We start from the raw sequence: 26,193 nt of genomic DNA on the forward strand, positions 1-26,193 counted from the left end.
CAAGCATGTGGTGCCCAAGCGGCTGATGTTTTGGCCACGCGAGATACGCTTGAGACATATGTTGCAAATAGCAGCGGTGCGATCTGATGCACTCGTCTCAAAAAAGGCCCACACCAAAGAACTTTTAGAATAACGCGCAGAGTCAGCGCCCTGCACAGGCGGAGCTCTGCGGTGTGATTCAGTCGGTGTGCTGCCCCTAAGCTGGCCCCCGGAGGGCATCCTGCCTCGTTGGACATGTGCCTCCTCCTCCTCTCTCCTACCAGGCACCCACGTGGAGTCAGTGCCCTCATCATCCCCTCCCTCTTCATCACTGTAGCAAACCTGGCAGTATGCTGCAGCTTGTGGAACATGACTGCCAGATTTCTGTCCTTCTTGAGCATCCCCTCTCTCTGCATTCACGCTACTGCCTTCCTCTAGCTGAGTATCATCATCAGAGCCTACAAAACACTGGGCATCCTCCTGGAGCATGTACCCAACACTGTGCTCAAAGAGTTCAGGAGACTCCTCAGGAGGAAGTGGTGGGTCTAGGGAAGGAGTCACTGATGATGACATTGAGACGAGGGAAGACGATGCGTTGGCAGCTGCTTTGCTAGTACCCTGAGACTGGGTGAGAGAGGATGAGGAGGATGAAGAGGGCTTGGTCATCCACTCTACCAAGTCGTTGGCATGTTGCGGCTCAACATGTCCAGCTGCCGAAAAGAAGGACAAGCGTGTCCCATGGCCACGTGCTGATGATGACGATGCACCGCGTCCACGACCAGCACTGTTGTCTCTAGACACAGAGCCTGCTTGCCCTCTTTTACCGGCTCACGCCTGTCTGCCTCTCCTTGCTGGCCTTCCAGACATGGTAATGGCCTGAAGGGAGTTGGGTAAAACAGCAATTGGGCAGTGTATATTGTGCTGGAGGCACACAACACCCACTAACTCCTGCAGATGCCTTTATTATAGAACACCAGCAATAAAGGGTAGATAAAGGGGTATACTGTACTGGAGGCACACAACACCCACTAAGCCCTGCAGATGGCTCTATTAGAGAACAGCAATAAAGGGTAGATACAGGTGGAGGCACACAACACCCACTAACTCCTGCAGATGCCTTTATTATAGAACACCAGCAATAAAGGGTAAATACAGATGTATACTGTGCTGTGCTGGAGGCACACACAACTTCCATTAACTCCTGCAGATGGCAGATGGCTCAAATAGAGAAGAGCTATGTAGGTGGATATAGCGGTGTGTACTGGGTACAGAGCACGCAGACAGCACGCACAAGCTCCTAACACTGACTGCAAGCTCTATTATAAAAGATAGATATATCGCTAGCTATATAGATGAGGTGAATATAGCGGTGTATACTGCGGTCAGGGCACGCAGACAACAACCACTACAGAAGAGCAAGATCGAAAAATCGGCCGATAACGATCGGTGTATACTGTGTTGAAGGTACACAGAACACCCACTAACTGCTTCAGACGCCAACACACTACACAAGGCCGTCGCGCTGGCGGCCTTATATAGTGTGGGGCGTGTACTACACAGCCTGAGCTATGATTGGCCACAGGCATCCTGCCTGTGGCCAATTATGGCTCTCCTCGCTGCCGGCGCTGTGATTGGCCAAGCATGCGGGGTCACAGTGCATGCTTGGCCAATCATGAGCCAGAAATGCACTGCGCCATCGCAGTGCATTGTGGGCCGTGAGCGTCACATGAATTTGGCGCGAACGGCCCATAACGTTCGGAATTTGCCGAACGGGCGAACAGCCGTATGTTCGACTCGAACACAAAGCTCATCCCTAGTGGCCATCTGACCGATGCGTTCAGACAATTTTTTAGTCCGCAGCTCCAAGGTATGATCGGTTCCAGCAACCATCGCCAGCGTCTGATTTACATGGTGCAAGAATACCTAGGGGCAAGATCAGACTTGGACACCTTTCCCACCGAAAATCCTCTGGGTTACTGGGTCTTGAGGATGGATCACTGGCCAGAGCTTGCACACAGTATGCAATTAAGCTACTGGCCTGTCCTGCATCCTGCGTTCTTTCGGAACACACATTCAGTGCTGCTGGAGGCTTTGTAACCAATCACAGGGTGCGCCTGTCCACCGACTCGGTCGATTGGCTGATCTTTATAAAAATTAATCAGTCTTGGATCACCACAAGCTACCAAGCACCTGATGCTGATGTAACCAAATAATTTTTTGGGGAAATATCAGATCCCTTCAAGACTGCCTATGCTGATGCTGAGTGACTATCCTGTTATGTTGAGTGACTATCCTCTTCCTCTTTAATGATCATGCTGATCATTTTTGGTTATTGGTGCCGCCACCAGTGGCTAAGGCCCAATTTTTCAGCCCGTGTTTAACAGGTGATGCAATATTTTGCAGGAGGGTTTGTTGCTGCGCTCCAAATAGAGTATCTGTGAGGGGTTGCAGTGTTGTGGCACGAGTGCATAAGGCCCAATATTTCTGCCCCTGTTCAACAGGGACATGTAATTACAATTCTTGATCTAATATTTCACAACAGGGCCCATTCCTGCTCCCACCAAGAGTAACTGTGAGGGCTTACAGTGTTGTGGCAACACCACCACCACCACCACCACCAAAAGCCCAATTTTTCTGCTCCTGTTCAACAATAGCATGTAATTACAATTCTTAATATAATAGTTCACAGCAGGGCGTTTCAGCACCCACCAAGAGTAACTGTGAGGGCTTACAGTGTTGTGGCACCAGCACCAGTGCCTAAGGCCCAATTTTTCTGCCCCTGTTTAACAGGGGCATGTAATTACAATTTATGATGCAATACTTTGCACCAGGACTTTGCAGCATTCCTGCACTCCAACTAGAGTATCTGTGAGGGGTTGCAGTGTTGTGGCACCAGTGCCTAAGGCCCAATTTTTCTGCCCCTGTTCAACAGGGACATATAATTACGATTCTTTATCTAATATTTCACAACAGGGCCCATTCCTACGCCCACCAAGAGTAGCTGTGAGGGCTTACAGTTTTGTGGCAACAACACCACCACCACCAAAGGCCCAATTTTTCTGCCCCTGTTCAACAATAGCATGTAATTACAATTCTTGATATAATAGTTCACAGCAGGGCGTTCCAGCACCCACCAAGAGTAACTGTGAGGGCTTACAGTGTTGTGGCAACACCAACACCTAAGGCCCAAATTTCTGCAGAGTATATAGGGCAGGCCCCTACTTTAAAACATCCAACTTACAAACAACTCCTACTTGCAAACGGAAGGAGACAACAGGAAGTGAGATGAAATCTACCCCTAGGGAGGGAAATTCTCTCCTGTAAGAGGTAATATGGGAAAAAACATGTCTCCTCTCCACTGATGCTTTATCACCAATCCTTGTTTCACTAAAAACCCCAAATTTTCAAACAACATTTGTCATTGGGACAGAAAGTGAGGTGAAATCTTCTGAAGAGGTGCACAAGACAGCAAAACAAATGTTACAGGGGAGATAACCCTTCCCTATGTTTTCCAAAAAGCTTAAAAATAGATTTTTTGGTTGGAGCTTCACTTTAAAAATGTACCAGTTCAAAATTACAAACAGATTCTACTTAAAACAAACCTACAGTCCCTGTCTTGTTTGCACCTCCTGTATACTGATATTCAGAGTATATAGGACCTGGGGGCCCCACGCCTTTCCTTTGTTTAATTTGGGTGCAGGGTTCCCCTTAATATCCATACAAGACCCAAAGAGGCTGGTAATGGGCTGGGGGGGCACCCATGCCATTTTTCTCAATGATTTGCCAGGACCAGACATTACATTAAAGCCGCAAGCAGTTTTAAAATACTTTTTATACTTTAGAAATGTCATTTTGTGCAGGGACAGTCCTAAACACGGGAAACACGTGCCATTTCACAGGCATACTATAGACACCCTCCAGACACCCTCCAGGTACATTATTTAAAGGAATATTTCACTTATTTTTTTTTCACTTTAAGCATCATTAAAACCACTGCTCCTGAAAAAACTACTTTTTTTTTGCATTGTACATGTCCCCTGGGGCGGACCCGGGTCCCCAAACCCTTTTTAATAACTTACAGATTAGCCTTTAAAATTAGCACTTTTGATTTTGAACGTTCAAGTTCCATAGACTTTAACGGGGTTCTAAAGTTTGTGCAGACTTTTGGTTCCTTCGCAGGTTCTGGTGCGAACCGAACCAGGGGGTGTTCGGCTCATCCCTAGATAGGAGGGTTTAGTTCCATTTTGAGAAAACTGAAATCTGATCAGTTGCTTTGTATTGCTACTTTGCATATCATCAGTAATTGCTGCATTATTATTATTATTATTATACAGGATTTATATAGCGCCAACAGTTTGCGCAGCACTTTACAACATGAGGGCAGACAGTGCAGTTACAATACAATTTAATACAGGACGAATCAGAGGGCCCTGCTCATTAGAGATTACAATCTAGGAGACATTAAATGGCATAAAGCTGTTTTGCTGGTTAATAATATTCTTAAACTGATCATACTCTGCAACAAAAACAAGTCACGTACATTCATTTATTTGAAACCTTTTTTGTATAGTGTTTTTGTGAGTGAAATGAAGCTCCTGCTTTACCTTATTCTTTTAGGAGCGTCAAAACACTGTCACAAAGTTATACATTCAGAAAAAAAAGAATTCAATGGATTCCTTACTTTTGCAAAAGAGCTCTTTCCAGACGGTTGGAATAAAAAATGTTTTATATTTTCTGCCAGAATAGTTTCCAAGAATGCTTTCAATTAGAATCATATAGTGTATCCTCTTCCGACTAGGAACTAAGCCAAATTTACAAATGATCATCTGCTGTTTTCAGACATCCCTTCACTCTTTTAAACAAGAAATTCACTCTGAGAACTTGTAAAGGCTTTTTCTTTCCCTTGATATACATTCTATCTTTGCCATAATGAACATGAAGGCTGTCATCATTCTGCTGGTTCTGTCAATGGCCACTATATTGGCACTGGTTGTTGTTTTACTGTCAGGAACAGGAAAGTCAAGCCAAAGCTGTGACACTCAATCACACTATCATGGCAATACCAACCTCAATGCTGCACAGAAGAAAAAGATAAGCAACCAAAACGTAATATTTTCAGACCTTAAACCAGAAGAGTTTTCTGCAACAGTTGACTACCTAAAGAAAACACTTGGTAAGAACTTGGTCAGTGCAGACAATGCAAAGCCTACAGAAAATTGTATTTACTATATTGATGTTAAATATCCTCCAAAGCAGAAAGTCCTAGATTATTTAGACAATGGAGCTGAAAAGCCTAACCGGGAGGCACTTGCTGTGGTTTTCTTTGGTGATCAAGAAGAACCCAACATTACAGAATATGTGGTAGGTCCACTTCCAAACCCATCATATCATAAAGATATTACATTGGAGAAATACAAAGACAAACTGCCTTACCATCGTCGACCCGTTATTGGAAAAGAGTACGCTGATGCTTACAGTATGGTTTATGAAAGTGAATTTTCTAAAGCCCCTAACTTTATACAAGCGCTGGGGTATAATGGAGATAATTTTGCTGCTCTTACAACTGTTCCAAGGGGCTTCAAATCTGGAGACAGAAGTACATGGTTTGTTATGTTTCTTAAAATGAAAGAAAGTTGTTTTTCCGTCCAGCCAGTTGGACTTGAAATTCTTCTTGACCATAAGAGTCTGGATGTCACTAAATGGAAAGTCACCAAAGTCTTTTACAATGGTGTTTACTTCTCTAACATGGCTGATTTGGAAAAACAGTACAATGCTGGAAGAATTAATGTGATTAAGATTGAAAATGTAACTCCAGACAATGACATTGGATCTATGAATCCTAAAACAAATCCAACACCTGGAACACCTTTGCAGTTTGACCCAGCTGGCAAGCGATATACTGTTAAAGACAGCCGGGTAACCTTCCAATCTTGGGACTTTTCATTTGGTCTAAATGTGAACACTGGTCTACGTCTTTTTGACATCAGATTTAATAATAAACGTATTGTTTATGAAATTAGCACTCAAGAGGCAATTGCAGTCTATGGCTCTAATGCACCAGGTGGAATGATCACAAGATACCTTGATGGCAGTTTTGGTATTGGAAGGTTCTCCTTTGAGTTGGTAAGAGGTATTGATTGCCCTTATCTGGCTACTTATGTTGACACTCACTATCTAATGGAATCTGAGACTCCTGAAACGACCAAAAATTCCATATGCATTTTTGAACATAATACTGGAATGCCTCTTCGCCGACACTATTCTAATATGCACTCTATGTATTATGGAGGACTGACCAACAGTGTTCTGGTTGTCCGAGCTGTGTCAACTCTTATTAATTATGATTATGTATGGGATTTTATATTCTATCAAAATGGAGTTATTGAAGCCAAGATATATGCCACTGGATATATCAGTTCCTCATTCTACTTTGCCGATGGTAAAGATTATGGCTCAAGAGTTGGTGAACATACATTGGGAACACTTCATACGCATTTTATCAATTACAAAGTGGATATTGATGTTGGAGGTAAGATTTATAATCATCTGATTATACAAACAAAGGATTACTGGGAAAGTTATATTTTATAATATAAAGTGAAATACTATGAAATATAAAGTGAAATGCTTTCCATGCACACACAATTTTGCATAGTCTTTTTTTTTGTGGCATTTGGAAGCATTTTATTTTAAATGGTTGTACATTTGCTGGTTCCTTTCAAATGCAGTCAGTTATGATCATAACTGCAAACATTTTCTATGTAGTCTGTGATTGTTCTGCATGCTATAAAAACGGTAAATGGAAAAAGTTTAAGGTAGCACATATGTTACGAATCCTTAAAAAAAAAATTAAAATATTTTCAGGTGATCTAATTAATTTTCTTTCCTTTTGTTGTCAGGAAAGTTGATAAATCATGCGTACACAGCGTTCTACTAATCACGGATATGATAGAACAAAACTGTGTATATAGACTTTACTTGTGTATGGTTTATAAAAAAAGGAAATATGTGTATGGTTTATAAAAAAAAATGTATTTATTTTCATACATCAGAGGACAGAGAGCCATAGTAGTTACTATGTGGGTTAATAGGCCACCAATAGGTGATGGACACTGGCAAGCCCTGAGATCAGAAGTGCACTCCCTATATAACCCCTACCATTACCAGGAGTGCCTCAGTTTTTTCGCCAGTGTCTAAGGTGTTGGTCACGAGTAAAGATGTGCTGTGCTGAGCTCCACTGGAAGCAATCATTGCTGGGGTTAGCCATGCTGGCCGGATCCGTTCAGAGTGTCCTTTAATGGGCCTAAGGAATGGTACCTGGGCCTCTTTCCGAAGAAACAAGGTTTTGCTTGCGAATGCTTCTCTTTTTAGAGAGCTGGACCTGGGGATCCAGTACTTTTTGGTAGTAAGGCCATAAAGTTTTTACTGGCAGATTGCTGTTGCAGGTTCAGGATTGTGGGTAACCTCTAGGTTCCCCTGTTCCTGAAGGTTTCGGAGTCCACTGTGAAGGGTGAAGATTGGGTTTATCTAAGATAACCCTGCGGCGGGAAGGTAAGTGGAGATTTCTAAGAAATATCTTTGGATTTTCCTATGAATTTCTCCTTTAAGTTTATAATGTTATCATGCCTATGTGTCAACCACTGGGGGCTGTATTGAGCACTCACCGCCTTATGCTGGAAACAGCGCTGTCAGGAGCCATCATTTCCTCCTTCTCCTCCGGCCAAAGCAGGCAGATCCTTTGGTAAGAAAGGGGGGACTGGTCTCTTCTCCTGCGCCCCCCATGTTGAAATTAACCCCTTCTTGGGAATTGTATGGCAAAAGCATTCTTTTCAAAAAAAAAAAATAAGACAAAAAAAAAACAACAACAAGCCGCGCTGCCGCTCAGTGGTGGTTTTTACCCCCCCCGCCGCCATGTCAGCTATTTGCTGGGCACCTGAAGTCCACCGCTTATGTGGGAAAACGCTTTCTTTTAAAAACGGGGGCGTAATCAGCGCAGGGGGGGGGCTAACGGCCTCAGACGTCGGCTGCAGAAGTTTTTAAAAGCACTGTGTGTGTGGCTGATGCTGGCTGTGGAGGGACACATGAGCAGAAATGGCTTATTTCAGGTTGGTGACACAAGCATTTCCCTTTGACACATTATTGCTTTAACAGGCTAGGTATCAATAGCAGCTTATAGCACTGGACTATAACCTAGCAGTGTACATTTCCAACAGAATGTCATCCTCCTCTGAGAGTGATGCAGCCGGTCAGATTGAGCCGTCAAGGGAAACTGTTATTGCAGCTACGCTGGACACTTCAGTGCATATATATATATATATCACACAGGAGGTTTTCTCTTCTACAATTTTTTATTTGGAAAAGAAGATTGATGCTATGATCATTCTCCATAGTGGGGTCTAAACATAGTAGATCCTCATCTAGTGCTCAGGACCCTCCATTTGAGGTGCAAGAGGCAGGGGATCAGGAAGATCTTCCAAGAAATTTGGAAGATACTAATACATCCTCTTCTGAGGATCCTACGATAGAGGGAGTAGTACCACAGGACAGGTTGCTTGTACACTCTCTTACTAAATTAGTTTGTTTAAACTTTTTGCCGCAGGTTCTTGATGAACCCACCTCTGGTTTGGGATCACTAAAACCTCCCCCATCTGGGAGTTCCTTTCCTATTCATTAATGGCTAAAAAAGCTTATATATTCTGAATGGGAACATCCAGATAAACAATATTATCCACACTTTATCCTATGGAAGAAGATTTCTATAAGAAATGGGGGGGTTCCAGAAATTGATGCCGCAATCACCTCAGTGAACTAGAGTCTCACATATCCGGTAGATAATGCGCTAATGTAAAAGGATACAACAGATAAAAAGTTGGAGCTTCTATCTAAAAGCAATAGGTCTTTAGCAAGTTCTGTAGCGCAGCCGGTTCTTGTGGCAATTGGTGTATCTCACTCCATTAAGGAACAGTTTGTGGAGATACTTAAGATTCTACCTGATCAGCAGGCCCAGCAATGGGCTGGCGTATCAGATGCACTATGTTTCACAGTAGATGCTATGAAAATTTTTATCATTCAAGCCTCACAGCTTATGCTAGGATTAGTGCATTCTCGCAGAGTTCTGTGGCTGAACTATTGGTCAGCTGAAGCACCATGTAAGAAACTCTTGCCCAGTTTCCCCTTTCATGGTGAACGGCTATTTTGGGACGATCTGGATAAATACATCCAAAAGGCTCTCTTATGAGAAAAGCTCTCTTTTAGCAGTAAAGAAGAAGTTTAAGCATTTCTCCTTTAAGCGTGCTTCCTCACCTGTGCCAGGGGTATCAGCCTCTAGGCAGTTTTGATGGCCTCCACCGTCAGGTTCCAGGGGCACCTGTGTCAAAGAGGTCTTGGGGCAGAAAGCCTGCAAAGCAGAATGCTAAAGCCTCCTTATGAAGGGGTGCCGGGTGGGGGGAAGGCTCCTGCAATTTTCAAAGATCTGACAGGAATAATGTCAAGACAGATGGGTGGCTTCCTCAATTTCTCTAGGTTACAAACTAGAGTTCCGAGAGTTTCCGTCTCCTCATTTTCTAAATGTTTCCAGGGATCCAGAGAAAAATAAGTCTCTCTTTCTAGCTCTGGATCATCACTTATCCCAGCTGGTGATATCAGAGGTTCCCTTAGAGGAACAGGGCACAGGTTTTTATTCAAACCTTTTTCATGGTTCCAAACCAAACGGAGAGGTAAGACCCATTCTAGATCTTAAAGATCTGAATCCGCACTTAAATATCCGGTCCTTTCGCATGGAATCAATCTGATCAATTGTTTCCATCCTTAAAGGAGGGGAGTTTTTGGCATCAATCGATATCAAGCATACATATCTCCACATGCCAATATTTCCCGCTCACCAGAAATTTCTACGCTTCAAGATAGAAAATGATAATTTTCAGTTTGTGACCCTGCCATTCGGTCTAGCCACAGCACTGTGGGTGTTCTCAAAGATTCTGGCACCTCCTTTAGACGATCTATTTTTAATAAATCATTCAGTCTATACCAAGGTCTGGTCACAGCTGTAAACTACCTGGAATCTCTGGGTTGGATACTCAACCTAGAAAAATCCTCCTTAAAACCATCAAGGAGATTACAGTACTTGGGGCTGGTCATAGATACCGTACAGAAGAAGGTATTCTTACCCCAGACAAGAATCAGTTCCATTATAGGACTAATTCAACTTGTCAAAACAAAGAAAAATCCTTCCATTCGGCTGTGCATGAGATTGTTTGGGAAAATGGTGGCCTCCTTCGAGGCAGTCCCTTACGCTCAGTTTCACTCGAGACTGCTACAACCATCCTGTCAGTCTGGAACAAGAAGGTTCAGGGTTTAGATTTTCCAATACGCTTGTCTCCCGACATACGTCAGAGCCTAAATTGATGGTTGATATTCAGCAACCTCCAAAAGGGGAAATCTTTTCTGCCAGTATCCTGGAAAGTGGTGACAACAGATGCCAGCCTTCTAGGCTGAGGAGCAGTCCTGGAAGAAGATTCTGTCCAGGAGAGATGGTCCAAGTCAGAAGGACCTTGCCTATCCACATTTTGGAGATTTGGGCAGTACATCTGGCCCTAGAATCTTGGACGCTCAGGCTACGGTATTGTTCTGTCAGGATTCAATCCGACAATGCCACGGGGGGGTCGTGCAGCCCAAAAAGAAGATAATCATGTTCTATCTTGGGCATAAAACAACATTCTGTCATGGACGCATTCCGCATGATGCCGCAACAGGTCACAGGCGCATGGGTGTTCTAGCTCACAGGCATCCAGTGGCTAATAGACATGCACCAATGTGCATGCGCACACACACATCGTGCACACCCGCACCAATGCACACCCACACCAATGCACACCCACGCCAATGTGCACACGGGCACTTGTGCACAGGGATGCAGCTTTGGCGCCCAATGATCCTTTAAAGGGGCCTCCTCAGAATACACTCTTGCTGTTTGATCTGCAGCTCATCCTGTAATTTGATCCTGAACCTGCATCTGTTCAGTTTCTGTTGGAGCAAGTGATTTGGGGGTGGACTGGGAACCTTTAGCCTGCAGGACAAACATAACCAAGGGGCTCTTTGATGGTTGAGATGTTTTCTGGGGTAATGAAAGTGTGCCATGGTGCAACTAGCATTGGTGGGCATAGTAAAAAGTAAGTACTCCTAAACAACATGGTTTATTGTGTCACACCTATTCACACATTCCAGCATCAGTTTTCTTTTACGCTCTTGGCAATCAGTTACAAGTTAGTGCTTGAAGACTTTTTGTTGGCAAAAGCTGTGATTGGAGGTGTAACCAGGTGCACTTAGCTAGTCTGCCACTAGGTAGCTCTGTCCCAGAATAGTGGGGTAATAGGAAACCATGTAAGTAAGTGTTAGAGTCCCTTTTATACTGAGCCTTCCTGTAGTGATGTCATGGGTGTAGTCAGTGTTCATACAAAAGCCAGGAGGGAAGGAGCCTTAGGCAGTCAAGGCATAGGAGCCAAACATCCCACCAGCATGAAGATGTAGTCAGCTACTGCAGAGGCCCTGCATTGGTTAGTTCATCCCAGGATGAAATAGTCCAATACCCAAAAGAGCCTGCTGTAGTCGTCCTGTCTCACTATTCTTGGTCTAAGTGGACTGGGAATATGGTCTAACTAGACTGGAGTGAAAAAGGCATTTTAGGCCAGGTTAAGAGTTCTCTGTCATTAGTACTAATACCGTTAGGACTTCTAGTGACACCTGGGTAAACTGTGGACCTGGAGGTGCTGCTGCAGCAGCCCTGTCCCTGGAATGAAATTAAGGGAGTTATGAGCTGTATGCACAAAGCCTAATGGGCAAATCAGAGCACTTTGAGTGCATACTGATGACCCTGGGGAGTGAGAGAGAAATTAAGGCTCCAATAAAGTGGTGCTCCCAAAGAGATGAGAGGGATACGATGACTTAACAATGATTTGCAATGTACAGTAACACATAGACGTTTATGGAGTTGAGTTTAAGAGCTTTGGCAAAAAAAAAAAAAAAAGCTCCTAAACTTAAAGCAGAGTTCCACCCAAAAGGGGAACTTCCACTTTTCAGATTCATCCTACCCCCCTCTGGTGCCACATTTGGCACCTTTCAGGGGTGAGGGGGGCGCAGGTACCTGTTTTTTACAGGTATCCTGTCCCCACTTCCGGGAGACTAGACCACGGGGAATTACATCAGCCCCCTCTTCCTCCCTCCATCCTCCCCAGTAAGAGAGCACACCGTGCTTCGTGCATGCGCAGTAGGGACCTAGCCGTGAAGCGGGAAGGCTACACTGTGGGGTTCCCTTATCCGCAATGGTGATGGCATCTCCCGACCAGCCGTTGTAACATCACCTGCAGTGCCGACATCTCTGGACTCCAGGACATGTAGGTGTCCTAAGGTTAAAAGTCAGCAGCTACAGTATGCAGACAAAACCAGGGGCACAAGAAGAAGCCCAGAAAGAAGAGAGGATGCAAAGTCGGGAAGAGAGAACAGAAGAAAAAGAGAATAAAAGGGAGGGCATTTTTAATCTGAGTGGTCAACCACTCACACATGATGAGATCGGGGTACCGGGTTAAAGGTGTGAAATACGCACCTACAAAAAATTTAGATAAGTTTCAAACCTACATAGGCATTCAGAAATATATGAGAAAGTTAAACATCAAAAAATATATTGCAGGAAACCCAATTAAATCTAGAGCACCAGCAACAGGAAATTAGGATAATTTACATAGTACACTGAGAAAAAAATTTATTTTCAATTCCCCCCATCAAAGACAATAAATATATTGAGGTTTTTAAAAAAGTGGTCTTACAGGAACTTAAAGATTTGAAGATAAAGAAGAAGGCAGAACCTAGCTACATCAAAAGTCGCATTCGTAAACTCGCAAAGAGAAAAGATCTTGTTATTCGACCCGCAGACAAAGGAGGTGGGATTGTGATCCTTTCGAAAGATCAATACAATGGAAGTATGAAGAATCTGCTGGAAGATGAAAGCACATAGAGTAGATTATTACGTAATCCTATGTTCAAGTACAGAAATGCACTAGAACAAGTAGTACATCTGGGGCTAAAGAAGAACATACTTAATAAAAAAAAGAAGCCAGATTTCTAACACTGGATTCCTGCCGTACTCACATACTCCCTAGCAAAAATCCACAAGGACAATACAAACCCACCCCCAAGGCCAATAGTGAAAGGAATAGATTCACTCACATCCAGCATGGGCCAATATATAGATCATTATCTCCAACTAGCCATACAAAATGCCAGAGCCTATTTAAGAGACACAAAACATATGTTACAGATTGTTGAAGATATTCCCAGAGAAAATGGAATTTGGATTATGGCCACAGTGGATGTATCATCTTTATACACTATAATAATATTCCACCATCAAGCCTGTGAAGCGGCTAAATGGGGCCTAAGGGCACACACTATGTTACCTTGCGTTCAAAGGAAATATCTAATAAAATGTTTGGACTTTTGTCTGAAGAATTATTATTTTTGGTATAATCAGAACTATTACCATCAACAAACCGGAGTTGCTATGGGGGCAAAATTTGCCCCTAGTGTGGTAGGCCTATTTATGGCCCAGTAGGAAGAGAAAAATGTTTTTAAAAACATACCTTGTGAATTAGCGATATACAAAAGATGTATTGATGATATTTTTATCCTATGGAAAGGTGATGTGAACCAGTTAACCCTATTTTTACAAAATATAAACAAAAATGATAGGACTATTAAATTGTATTGGGACATTAGTGAGAATAATATATAATTTCTTGACTAGATAGGAATAGCTACCTTCCAGTGGAAAGCTGTCAAAGAAATTGGCTCTAATGCACCTGAGATGCAATTGCAATAAAGGTGTGCTTCTGGCCCAGGCTGAAAATATGGGACATAGATTAATCAGGAAAGGTTATGATAACCAATTTATAAAAAGGAAAATAATGGAGGTTGCAGAAATGATCTAATCAAAGATAGAAAGAAACAGGAATCATCAATGTAGGTAGCACCAATTGTCCTTGATTACAATGTACAACATAAAAAGGTAGAAAAAAATTATCAAACGACACTGGCATATACTTTTGGCTGATAAACAGCTACAAGATGTATTACCGACTAATCAGCACCCACCATCCGAGACAAAGTGATAAAGAGTGTATTAGACCCACCAACTAGAGGTTTTACATGCTTTACGGGAAAGGGTTTTTATCCTTGCAAACAATGCTTCCTGTGTACAAAAACCAAACGTCCAAACGAAAAGAAACATAATTTCATGTCCACAAGTACAGAGAATACTTAAAAGATCAAAGACTTTATAAGCTGTGATACTAAAGGGGCTGTATATGCCCTTGAATGTAGCTGTGGTTTACAGTACATCGGACCCTTGAAGGTGCATATCAAGGAGCATGTTCAAAATATTCTTAATGGATATGACAAGCATACTGTATCAAAACATTTTCTTCTATGCCACAATAAAAAATCTCACCGACTTTAAATTTTGGGGAATAGAACTGTATATTAAACCTTAAAAGGACCACAACCCAAAAATGAGTGAGACATAGCACCCACCCAGGAGTCAACCTTGACCTCCTGTACAGTGAATACACACAAACATTCTCAATAATTTCAAATATATACATTTAGATTTAGGTATTCTAGATTATGTCTCAATTATTAGAACCTCTTTAGGCAGTAAGCAAGTAGAACTTGCCTTTTTTTATTCTTCAGAAACCCTCTGAGAGGAGGTTGTGGATGCCTATGAGTCTGGCAAGGCATTTAAAGAGAGCAACAAAAATGATTTTAAATGAATCATTCAACTGTAGGGGAATGACATAGATTTTATATGAGCTTGAATTTCTCCAGGACCAGCTGACCAAGCAAATTCAGCCAAAGAGCTAAATATTTGATACGAAAAGAGGTCTCAAAGAACCACAAAATTTCACTGGGGAATCTACAACAATTGGTTGCAAGGTGCATTCATCTACGACTGCACCCTGTACACCTGGATAGGAGGGTTGCCGGGGGTGGCATATAGAGGAACCAATCCCCTCAATTTTCCTTCTTCAGAGACTGGTTTCTCTATATCAAAAGAAGAAATGATCGCACTCTGTACTCAATCAAAATTCTTTTATTCAGAACATCCAAAAGTGTTGACAGAAAGCTGGTAGATGCATTTCACAAACTCCAACTGCGCTTAATCATTACACATAAAGAGCAGCATAGATTTCCTTATAATGCCCCACCTAGTTGCATAGCAGGTGACACTAATCATTGAATTGTATGCTTCCTGTTATATGTGTAGCACTAACCCCCGAAGAAGCGGCTGGTTTTCTTGGGCTTACCGTTTACCTTCTCCACCTCATAGATCGTCATTCTTGTCTAGGGGTTCCCGAGGTTGATATCCCAATAACTGCAGAGACCGGCACTTGAATTCCTTTAGGAATTTTTATTTGCTTAAAACCTTGAACAGAAACACGGTCTCTCAGTTGGGAATAGAGGGTATAGGTATGGAAGCTCAGGCACTTTGGAAACTACTGACACTCTTTAGGTAATCCAGGGAATAGCCACTCAACCGTCAGATAAATCCTGGTTTATGGATTTAGCAGCCAACAAATAATTCAAACTTAGCAAAGTCTCTGCCACAGACTTGGTTGCAAACTTTAGATGAACACAGAAAGTCTCTCACAGGAACTTAGTTGTAACCGAAGGATGAAATCAGGAACTTTCTTACAGTTCCAGTATTTTGCAGCCGTTCCGGCAATACTGTAAGAAATGCAGATTCAATTAGTGTCCATACAGCTCAGCCTCCAGGCTCTTACCGAGCAGCCAGCCTCGTGCGTGGCCCTATTCCGAAGAGTCCTCCCCTGGTTGCATGTTGAGTTGCTGGGCCTTTCCAAAACCTGAGACGGCACCGGACCACTTTAGAATCCTCCTTCCAGTTACTGTGCCTCGGACTAGCCATGAGGGCCTCTGGGGGCTGGTCAGGAGGACCAGGACCATGGAGTCAGAACATACTTCTGGACCGGAACCCAGGACCACGTGACTTCAGCACCTTAAGTATCCACTCCTGGAATACACAGCGAGACAATGCACCCACTGATTGGCTCAGAGAGAGAGAGATTGGTACCCAATTCATCCAACCAGACTGTGTTCCAATGCCTGTCAAAGGTGCTACCTACACCTATGACCAGGCAGAACATAGTACAGCCCAGCCAAACTGATGCCAAAACTACAATTTAGTGCAATTAACCTCAAGACTCAACTATAGTCTTAGGAAAAACTAAATTTACAGACAAAGCGTGTACTCGTCACGAGTACCGGCGCTACATATACATGTAGAAACCAAGGAAACAGAAAACCTACAGCAACCTATAGCAATGCACACCCTTTCTCCATTGTTCCTTTTGGGGGCTATGGAGAAAGATTTCTCAAATTATCTCCCTAGAGTACTGTACCATATATAGTGATATATGCTGTTTAATGTTTTTATAATGGAGGGAGATATTCTATGGGTGGGTGTCTATGAGTTTACACATCCATATATATGTGTGTGTGATGCGCGTGTGCATACTATTTGTTTTAATACAATATGGTGATTACAATGGTTTTATGGTGTATATTCTTGAGTATGTTTATCTCTATTTACTAATATATCTACACATTTTTAGAAATCTCATTTCACTATATACAATTGTTCTACTTTACATTAATATATATGCGATGCGTTTTTCTTTTTTTTTGATTTCTATGTGTATCATATAACAGGAAACATGCAATTCAATGATTAGTGTCACCTGCTATGCAACTAGGTGGGGCTTTATAAGGAAATTTATGCTGCTCTTTCTGTGTAATGATTGAGGCCGCGTACACACGGGCGGACTGTTCGCCCAACTTTGTCCGCTGAACAGTGTTTGGGCGGACAGTCCGCTCGTGTGTGGGCTTTCAGCGGACAGTTTCAGCGGACAGTTGGACGGACAAGGTTTTTCGGAATTTCCGAAAAACTGTCCGCTGAAACCTTGTTTCAGCGAACAGCCCGCTCGTGTGTAGGCTTGTTCGTCAAACAAAGTTGCGCAAATGCTCAGAAAGGATTTTCACGCCGAAAGCTATAATGCAGTGTATAGGACGTCATATTTTTCGTCCCGTCGTACGTGCTGTTCACGTCATCGCGCACGGTTTCAGCAAACTGTTCGTTCGTCGTGTGTGGGCATGTCCGTCCATGCTAATTTTGAGCGGACTGTTTGCTGAAACTGTTGGACGGACAAAGTTGGGCGAACAGTCCGCGCGTGTGTACGCGGCCTAAGTGTTGGAGTGTGTGAAATGTATCTACCAGCTTTCTGTCAACACTTTGGGATGTTCTGAATAAAACAATTTTGATTGAGTACAGAATGCGGCCATTTCTTCTTTTGATTATTTGCAGAGGAGATGGGCACCTGTCCAGATCATCAGGCTTTCAGAACCTCACCTAGAGCAGCGAGTCTTCTTGTTTGGATATCTGGTTTCTCTCTATGCCACCCCCACCATCCCTCCTGTTCAGATCCTACTGGGGGCGTTTGAAATGTTTTTGAGGAAAATCCCATTCATTTCAATGGAGAGTATTTTTGGTGAGTTTTTTTTTAGCTCCCTAAAACATGCTCCAAAGATGCTGCAAGTAGCATGTTTTTTTCACCTCTACGAAGGCACACCACTCAGTGTGAAAACATTCATTGATTTTCAAAGGGAAGCATTTTCCTTTCGATTTTCAGATGCTTTTTTTTAACACCAAAGCGCTTGGAAAACTCCTCAGTGAGAAAGGGCCCTTACACGCAGAATGCCATACTTTGTAAGCCATCTTGATTTTCACCTCCTCTCTCCTTAGAAACACCACAGAATTGGAATAGCATACAGCTTACATCACCAAGTACGATCAATGTGCCCTCATTAGTATACCAGTCTTTACCAATCTTCCAGTCTATAGCCCAGCTGGGCATGTTCTTAGATAACACACTAAATGACAACTGCAGAATGTATGCTCCTGTGTATGGCATTCGAAGCATTCTTCCAGTATGTCAGTTTGAGGTTAGGATTATCTTTAAATCCCTTTATTGTTGAATAGTAAGGTCTACGACCAAGGATGTCATGAGTGGGCCTATGGCCACGAGTTTGACACAATATGGTGAAGGGATTCATCTACCATCAGGGGTGTAGCTGTCCTATCCAAGAAGAGGTGGGGTGGGGACAGGCTTGGTTTGGTTTTAACACACAGCCAATCGCAAGCCACCTCAGAGGCCCCTTTAACTCCATCTCACAAAACTCCCAGGGTCCCTTGACACTCTCAGGGAGGATAAGTTCCTTAGCTTCCCTCCCTCTGCAACTCAGGGACAACACCTTATTAGGTGGAGATAGCTGGGCAAGTGATCTGCAGTCAAGGGAGTGGCCCCTTACTGTCAGAACCAGTGATTGGGTAATCTGGCCAGAGCCAAATAGCACACAGCTACTGTATGGAGCACCTCACAAATTGGTTCCAGAGTTTTCAAGTTCCAGTGGTGTGACTCTTTGTCTTTTGGTCATGGATCCCTCCAGCTGTTTGCCTGTGTCACGAGAGATACTCTGGTTACTAAGAAGGATGCTTTCTATGGAGGACAAGTATCTATTTGTGTTCTGAAATGTCTAATTAAAGTAGTTTTTCTCAGTTAGACTCTGTTATACACTCTTACGCAGACACTCATTACCCTGATTGAACCACAGAGACATTACTGTGAAGAGTTCATGTTTGTGTGGGTTTCATAACCTGTTTTGCATTATTCTGCAGTGCTTTTTGCCATCCTGAACCTATTTTGCATTATTGCTTCTAACCTTGCACCTGTTTAATCAACTGCAAGTAACAGTTACTCCCTGTCTGGTCATTTGACCGATTACTTATTTTGTTAAATTAGAAGTCAAGTCAAATCCTAACTATACTTAACCACTTGCCGACCGTATACCTTAGATATACGGCGGCAAAGTGGCATGGCTGTGCCGGATCACGTATGTGATTATACTGCAGACTTGTCTGTTGGCACCCGCCGATCCTTCTGTACAGAGAGAGAACAGCAGTTTTGTCAGTGCAAGATGGCAAGGATCCTGTGTGCCTGCAAAGCAAGGACACGAATCCATGCATTCCTGTAGTACAAGCCCCTCCCCCACCATAAGAAAACATAGGCTAGGCACACAGTTAACTCTTTGATCAACCCTGATTTTAACCCCTTCCCAGCCAATGCCATTAGTACAGTGACAGTGCATATTTTTTTTAGCACTGATCACTGTATAAAGCCCCATACACACTATCAGATTATATGCAGATTTTTTCCTTCGGATTTACCAAAACCATAATATGAGGTCAAACCTTAGGAGTTTCAGTGTATATGCAATCAGGCAGGCCCTTGCACTACATGGTTTTGGTAAATCTGAAGACAAAAATCAGCAGAAAATCTGATAGTGTGTATGGGGCTTTAGTGTCACTGGTCCCCAAAAAGTGTCAGTTAGCGCATGATTTGTCTGCCACAATATCGCAGTCCAGCTATAAGTCGCTGATCACCACCATTACTAGTAAAAATGTAAAAACCAATCAATATAGGCTTACTGGGATTTTTTTTACTGAAAACATGTAGCAGAATACATTTTGGACTAAACTGATGAAGAAATGTTTACATTTTGTTATTGCACATGTTTATAAAAGAAAGTAAAAAATATTTTTTTTTTCAAAATTTAAAAGTAAAAACTGCAGATGTGATCAAATACCACCAAAATAAAGCTCTATTTGTGGGAAGAAATTTGCATACCTTTTATTTGTGTAAAGCGTCACACGACTGCGCAATTGTCAGTTAAAAGAATGCAGTGCCGTATTGCAAAAAATGGCCTGGTCATGAAAGGGGACAAATTTTCCGGGGTAAGTGGTTGAAAGAGAACTATGGGGGTAAAAAAAAAGTACTCACCCACGCTGGCCTGTGGAGGGGACATGAGGGGCTGGCTCAGACCGCCAGCAGCTTGTCGAGAGGATGAGCTAAGTGGATCCTGACTTTAACGTCGGGATCTTTCCAGAGCTTGGGCTGGCTGAGTTACGTCAACCGATAGCATGCTTTATCATGCTGTCAGCTGAATACGGGTCACAGGAGTGCAGAACGCACTGCATTCCTGTGATCCATAGGAGAAGTAGGGCCAAAAAAGCTTTGGCCCTACTTCTCCTTTTAACCTGCTCCTATTCCCATTCTAAGCCTATTCCAACTACTCTGTAAACGAAATATGTCTATACATACCTACTGTATGCTGAAGGGCTTCTGGCTCATTCACATGATCATAGGCGTGCCCAGCCTATTACATTAGGGTGTGCACCCCAAAGCTGAAACGCGTGTGGGTGTGAATATATATCTCTATATCATCTCCCCACCTGCATAGTGTAAGAGAAGAGAGAGAGAGCTTTCCCATTACCCCGCCAGCACACAGAGCGACAGGGCCACTGTCAGAAATCATGGGCCTGATACAGTCTACCTGACAAAGCTCCCTCCACCTTACAGAGCTAGAGCCTAAGTCTGACAGGGGCACAGTGTTCTATGAGGTGGGTGCAGGGTAAATAGTGAGGGGTGCTGGGTTCTGTGGGGTGGGGGCAGGGTGCATAGTGAGTGGTGCAGGGTTCTGTGGGGTGGGTGCAGGGTGCATAGTGAGGGTTGCAGGGTTCTGTGAGGTGGGGGCAGGGTGCACAGTGAGGGGTGCAGGGTTCTGTGGGGTGGGTGCATAGTGAGGGGTGCAGGGTTCTGCGAGGCAAGGGCAGGGTACACAGTGAGGGGTGCAGGGTTCTGTGGGGTGGGGGCAAACTCTGGCCTTACAGCCCGGGCAGTACAACACAGTTCCACTCAGACAGTCGTCCAGGTGGCACAGAACAGCAATCACCTGACTCCACTCAAATATATAGGTTCTCCCAGCAGGCCAAGGGATTCAAGAAAACCCCGCCCATTGGCTGAGATACCCCATATACTCCTAATCTGTCCTTGTTTTGCCCTTGTCTTACATAGTTACATAGTAGATGAGGTTGAAAAAAAGACACAAGTCCATCAAGTTCAACCTATGTGTGTGATTATATGTCAGTATTACATTGTATATCCCTATATGTTGTGGTCGTTCAGGTGCTTATCTAATAGTTTTAGAAACCCCACTGAGACCAGCGCCTGTGGAAGGGAATTCCACATCCTTGCTGCTCTTACAGTGAAGAGCCCTCTACGTAGTTTAAGGTTAAGCCTCTTTTATTCAAATTTTAATGAGTGGCCACATGTCTTTTTCCTTTCTGCGAAAAAGTTGTATCCCTATTGTGGGGTCACCAGTATGGTATTTGTAAATTGAAATCATATCCCCTCTCAAGCGTCTCTTCCCAGAGAGAATAAGTTCAGTGATCGCAACCTTTCCTCATAACTAATATCCTCCAGACCCTTTATTAGCTTTGCTGCCCTTCTTTGTATTCACTCCGTTGAAGCCCCAGTTGAAGTCCGTTGGGCTTGCGTCGCTTGTTCCCCACATTGCATATGGAGCTTCTCCATTTTTATCTCCACCTCGGTTTGATTGAGCCTATCTTGTATACACCATTGACCTCCAGACAGCTCCCCTATTGGGTGGAGGTTCCATGCTTCTTTGAGAGCCATTTGCTTTCAGGAACTTCGGCTGGATTACTACTGTCAAGGAGTGGGACCATCCCATGTGGAGTGACCTACTTTCTGACAACTCTTAACCCTGAGGCATACGGCCTACACAAGCCTGATTGACCACTACCACTGTTAAGTGGGTCCACCTTATTCAGTAAGAGTACCCACCCATACTCCTTTGATAGATGATTTCCTTGTTTCAACAGTTTCACAGCCAGTCACAGATTATTTATACCACTATCACTTTTATCGAGGACTCACAAGTCACGTATTAGATGGACACATTTTTTCAGTCGTTTTCTTTATATTTGAGCTTTCACGTTCTCTTGTTCACACGTGTGAACATTGGGCTTTCAATTTACATATTTACAACATATTTTTATGTTTTGGCACGATTTATTATTGCAGTTTATTACTATTTTTATTATTTTGTTTGAACTTTGTCTGTTTCGCGTTAGCAGCTTTTTTTTTTTGCCACATTTTGGTTTAGCGCAGTAATTTCTCCAAATTTTTTCTGCTACATGTATAAACAGCCTGGTTGCATTACAGTAAATTAAGAGGGTTCAATTGAACTTCGGACAAATAAATACATATACAGTGCATAGGTTCATACAGTAAATAAGCACCTTTCTGTTTCTATAATGTATACAATATGTTTTTTTATAGGCATCGCTAATTCTGTTATGACCCAAGATATGCAGTTTAATCCCTTAAACATTCCGTGGCAGACAGATGTCAAGATACAGAGGCCAAAGGTGGTGCGGAATACTCTGGAGACTGAAAATAAAGCTGCATTTGAGCAGGATGCCAAGATGCCCCGGTATATCCATATTGCCAGTAATTCCACAAACAAATGGGGTCACCCTCGTTCCTACAGAATCCAGATAGTGAGCTTTGCCGGGGAACCTTTGCCAAAAGAAAGTCCTGTGGAAAATGCAATAGGATGGGCCAGGTAAGGAATAGTGGTGAGCAAATCAATGATGAAATCAGATATGATCAACCTAAAGCTGGCCTTGCGTGGATCAAAGTTCAGCTGGTTCAGCAGGAACCGGACCAATTTCACTCCATGTACTGTTCAAGAGGAGTCGATCTATTTAAGATTTTTGCCTGAATATATGCATGTAGATGTGTCCAGCCTGAATAACTTATCTCCCTAGATCAGAAAAATTAGGGAATCAGCAAGGGGTGTTGCTAGGTCTACAAAAGATCTGGGGCTAGAGCACATAGCAGCGAAGTAAAGAAAGTCATACGCTTGGGCGGGCATACACATGTATATAATATACGTGTGTGTAAAATATATATATATATATATATATATATATATATATATATATATATATATATATATATAAAATGACATATATTATTATCACATCCGGGTCCCCAGAGAGCCCCCTTACATCAGGGTCCCCAGAGAGCCCCCTATTAAATCAGGGTCCCCAGAGAGCCCCCCTTACATCAGGGTCCCCAGAGAGCCCCCCACTTACATCAGGGTCCGCAGAGAGCCCCCTCCCAATTACATTAGGGTCCCCAGAGAGTCACCTCCATTAAATCAGGGTCCCCAGAGAGCCGCCCATTAAGCCAGGGTCCCCAGAGAGCCCCCTTTACATCAGGGTCCCCAGAGAGCCCCCCACTTACATCAGGGTTCCCAGAGAGCCCCTCCTTACCTCAGGTTCACCAGAGAGAGGGCGGGTAGTGAGAGATGATGTCATCTCTCTGCTCCCTGCGGCTGCGCAGGGAAAGCAGAACAGCAGTGATGCAGGGTGGACAGTGAGAGATGATGTAATCTCTCTGCTCTCTCCCCTGCCCGGCTCTCCCATGCTGCCTGCCCACTCTTCGGTGCAGCCGTCTCTGCGGGCCCCAGATTCGGGGCTATAGCCCCAAAAACCACCCCCTAGCTAGAGAAATTAGTCATATGACTTTAAAGGGTCACTGGCATTCAGGCCCCCTTATCCAGTGTTTCTCATTTCTCTCTCATGTGTGCCCATCTGTGGGAAGCCTAACGTGTAGCTTACCTTAGCACCGTTTATCCCCACATTAATTCTGGTTACAGAAAGTTCTCTCTTTTAATTGAAATCCACACTTATGTCAAGTTGTATTGTCTGTGAAGACTGCACCTGCCGTACACTGTGGTACAATGTCAATTATTATTATTATACAGGATTTATATAGCTCTGACAGTTTGTGCAGCACTTTACAATCATTTTAAATGCCATCCCAATGCACTAATAAAGTTGCTAATGATGCACCAACACTACAGGACACTAGAAACGCACATGCCTGGTATGCTTTGTTGAAGACAATAACTCGCATCCATTTATAGATTGGCAACCCATTCAAAGATAATGTATTTTTCTTAACACAATGCTCTTTATTTGGCCCTGAAAGAATGTATATAAAGCCATGGATTGCCACATGCCTTAGCTGTTACATTTTAGTGTGTTTACACCTATCTGTAATATACAGTATGAAGAAAGACTGCTAGGGCTGGAGGAGTGGTAGGGTGTATCCCCTATGAAAGGGCACATAGGGGTCTATTTAGCAATGTTTTCACCCAAAGTTCACACATCTTTCATCCATGGATCACACATTTTTTAATCAAAGCCTATATAAAAAAAAATGTGAATATTGGGTGAAAGTTGGGTGATTTAGTGATAAAAACATTGATAAATAGACCCCTTGGTCTTACATTTTTCTAAATGTATCTTTTGATAGTTACAATATTTTAGCAAAATTATTTAAACTTATGGATCAGACAACCCTAACCACTTCAGGATGTTGAAACATTCCAAAGCCATTGTGTGACACAATAATAATGTATATTATAAGGAATTGGAGCTGATTTACTAAAGAATATCATATTCTATAGAAGTTCCTATGAGTTTGCGATGCACGTTGACGGCTGCGCACAGGCTCCAATAAATTTACACAGACTTTACCAGCAAGCCCTACTATTAAAGAGAAGATAAGAACACAAGATGGTACTATGATGGATTTAAAAGGAGGTTTAAAAAAAAAAAAAAACAATGTGGGTAGAACATAAAGGGTGTTAAAAAAAAATGAGAATGCACATATGTGGCATCACGAAAAGGAGAAAACACATATATGGGGTTATGAAACGGAAGAAAAAAAAAACACCCATTTTATGATCACTACAGACAAGTTCATAAGAAAAGTGGTACCAATTTCCCTTCACTTCAAATATTACAAGGAAACCCCAGAGGTGGTAATTATATAAAACAGTGTGTCCCGAACAGAATCCAAATTCTATAACACCTATAACACAGAATAACACCTTAGGGCCTCAACTTCAGAATTCTGATTTTGATTGACTATCTTACCGACATGGAGCTATAGGATAGACCAATTCATCTTAGTTCAGCAATATAAAGTTTGAGCTTTAATTTTGACTAATTATTTTATACCTAACCTCAAATAAACTTCCGGAGCTTCCGGTTACCAGAAGTTTGTAAAAAACTTTAGGTTCATAATATTTATAATGAACATTTTTACAATAAGCTGCTCACTAAGGAGCATAAAAAATATTTTATTGCCCTAAAAGTGCGTTGTGACAGAACCCACTGTCGCTGTGTCTTTTGGAGGGGGCTGTGGGCTAAATACTTTTTTTTTTATATTTTTTTTATATTTATTTTTATACTTATAAAAGTAACTTGCATCTTGGTAAAAATCACTTTTTTTTATTTTTTTTATTTCTCGGTAAGATTCTACTATAACATTTTAATATTTGTAATATTTTTCATTATCTTTATACTTGGACTTTTTTTTTTTTTTTTTTTTTTAAAGGAAAGCATCCAATGACAGTCAGAGTATCCTGCAGTGATATCCCACGTGCGCATCTGCATGGCTCTCTCTGAAACCTGTTTTCCCACAGGCCACAAGACAAGTCACGTCTTCATGTTGAAAACAATACACATTATTGGAATACTTTATCTGTCCTGTGAGACCCTACATAAATAATTATTACAGAAGGAATGGGCCAAGTTTAGCCTGTACCGAAAAGCCTAACTCTTATCATTTAAGGCCACTTTAATAACGTTTTTGTAAAAATCCTTAGTGAACTGTTCACATAGGATTATCTTACTGTTGCACAGATGTTTAGGCAATAGACATTGGTACTATGAATACATAGTAGTTTAAACAATAGCCAGTGCAGGAGTTTCAATACATTGGTACAATATATTACCAAAAGTGTTGGCATCCCAGTCTTAGTCCGTATATAATAGATAATATACTTTATTGCAATTGTATACATACAACAAAATATATCAAGATACTCTTTATAACAGTAATGATACCCTTCTCAACAAGAAGTAGGGTTCAATATTGAGTTGGCCCACCCTTTGCAGCTATATTAGCACTTCTCTAGGAAGGCTGTCCACAAGGTTTAGGAGTGTGTCTATGGGAATGTTTGACCATTCTTCCAGAAAACGCATTTGTGAGGTCAGGCACTTATGTTGGACAAGAAGGCCTGGCTCGCAATCTTAGTTCTTATTCATACCAAAGGTGTTTGATCAGGTTAAGGGCAGGACTCCGCAGG

General features: G+C 42.5%; 1 protein-coding gene across 1 annotated transcript in view; it reads left to right on the top strand.

The window, feature by feature from the left end:
• The first annotated feature begins 4,809 nt into the window (after nt 1–4,809).
• The window catches only part of LOC143935729 (amine oxidase [copper-containing] 3-like), a 30,527-nt gene continuing 9,143 nt past the window's right edge, over nt 4,810–26,193 (top strand). The window contains exons 1-2 of the mRNA XM_077459812.1: nt 4,810–6,508; nt 22,302–22,587. Coding sequence (XP_077315938.1) covers nt 4,909–6,508; nt 22,302–22,587 — 1,886 coding nt within the window. The 5' untranslated portion in view covers nt 4,810–4,908. The remainder of the gene's footprint in view (nt 6,509–22,301; nt 22,588–26,193) is intronic.

This window comes from Lithobates pipiens, unplaced genomic scaffold, assembly GCF_037356315.1.
Source record: "Lithobates pipiens isolate NorthernLeopardFrog02 unplaced genomic scaffold, aLitPip1_a1.2 Scaffold_28, whole genome shotgun sequence".
Taxonomy (NCBI): Eukaryota; Metazoa; Chordata; class Amphibia; order Anura; family Ranidae; genus Lithobates; species Lithobates pipiens.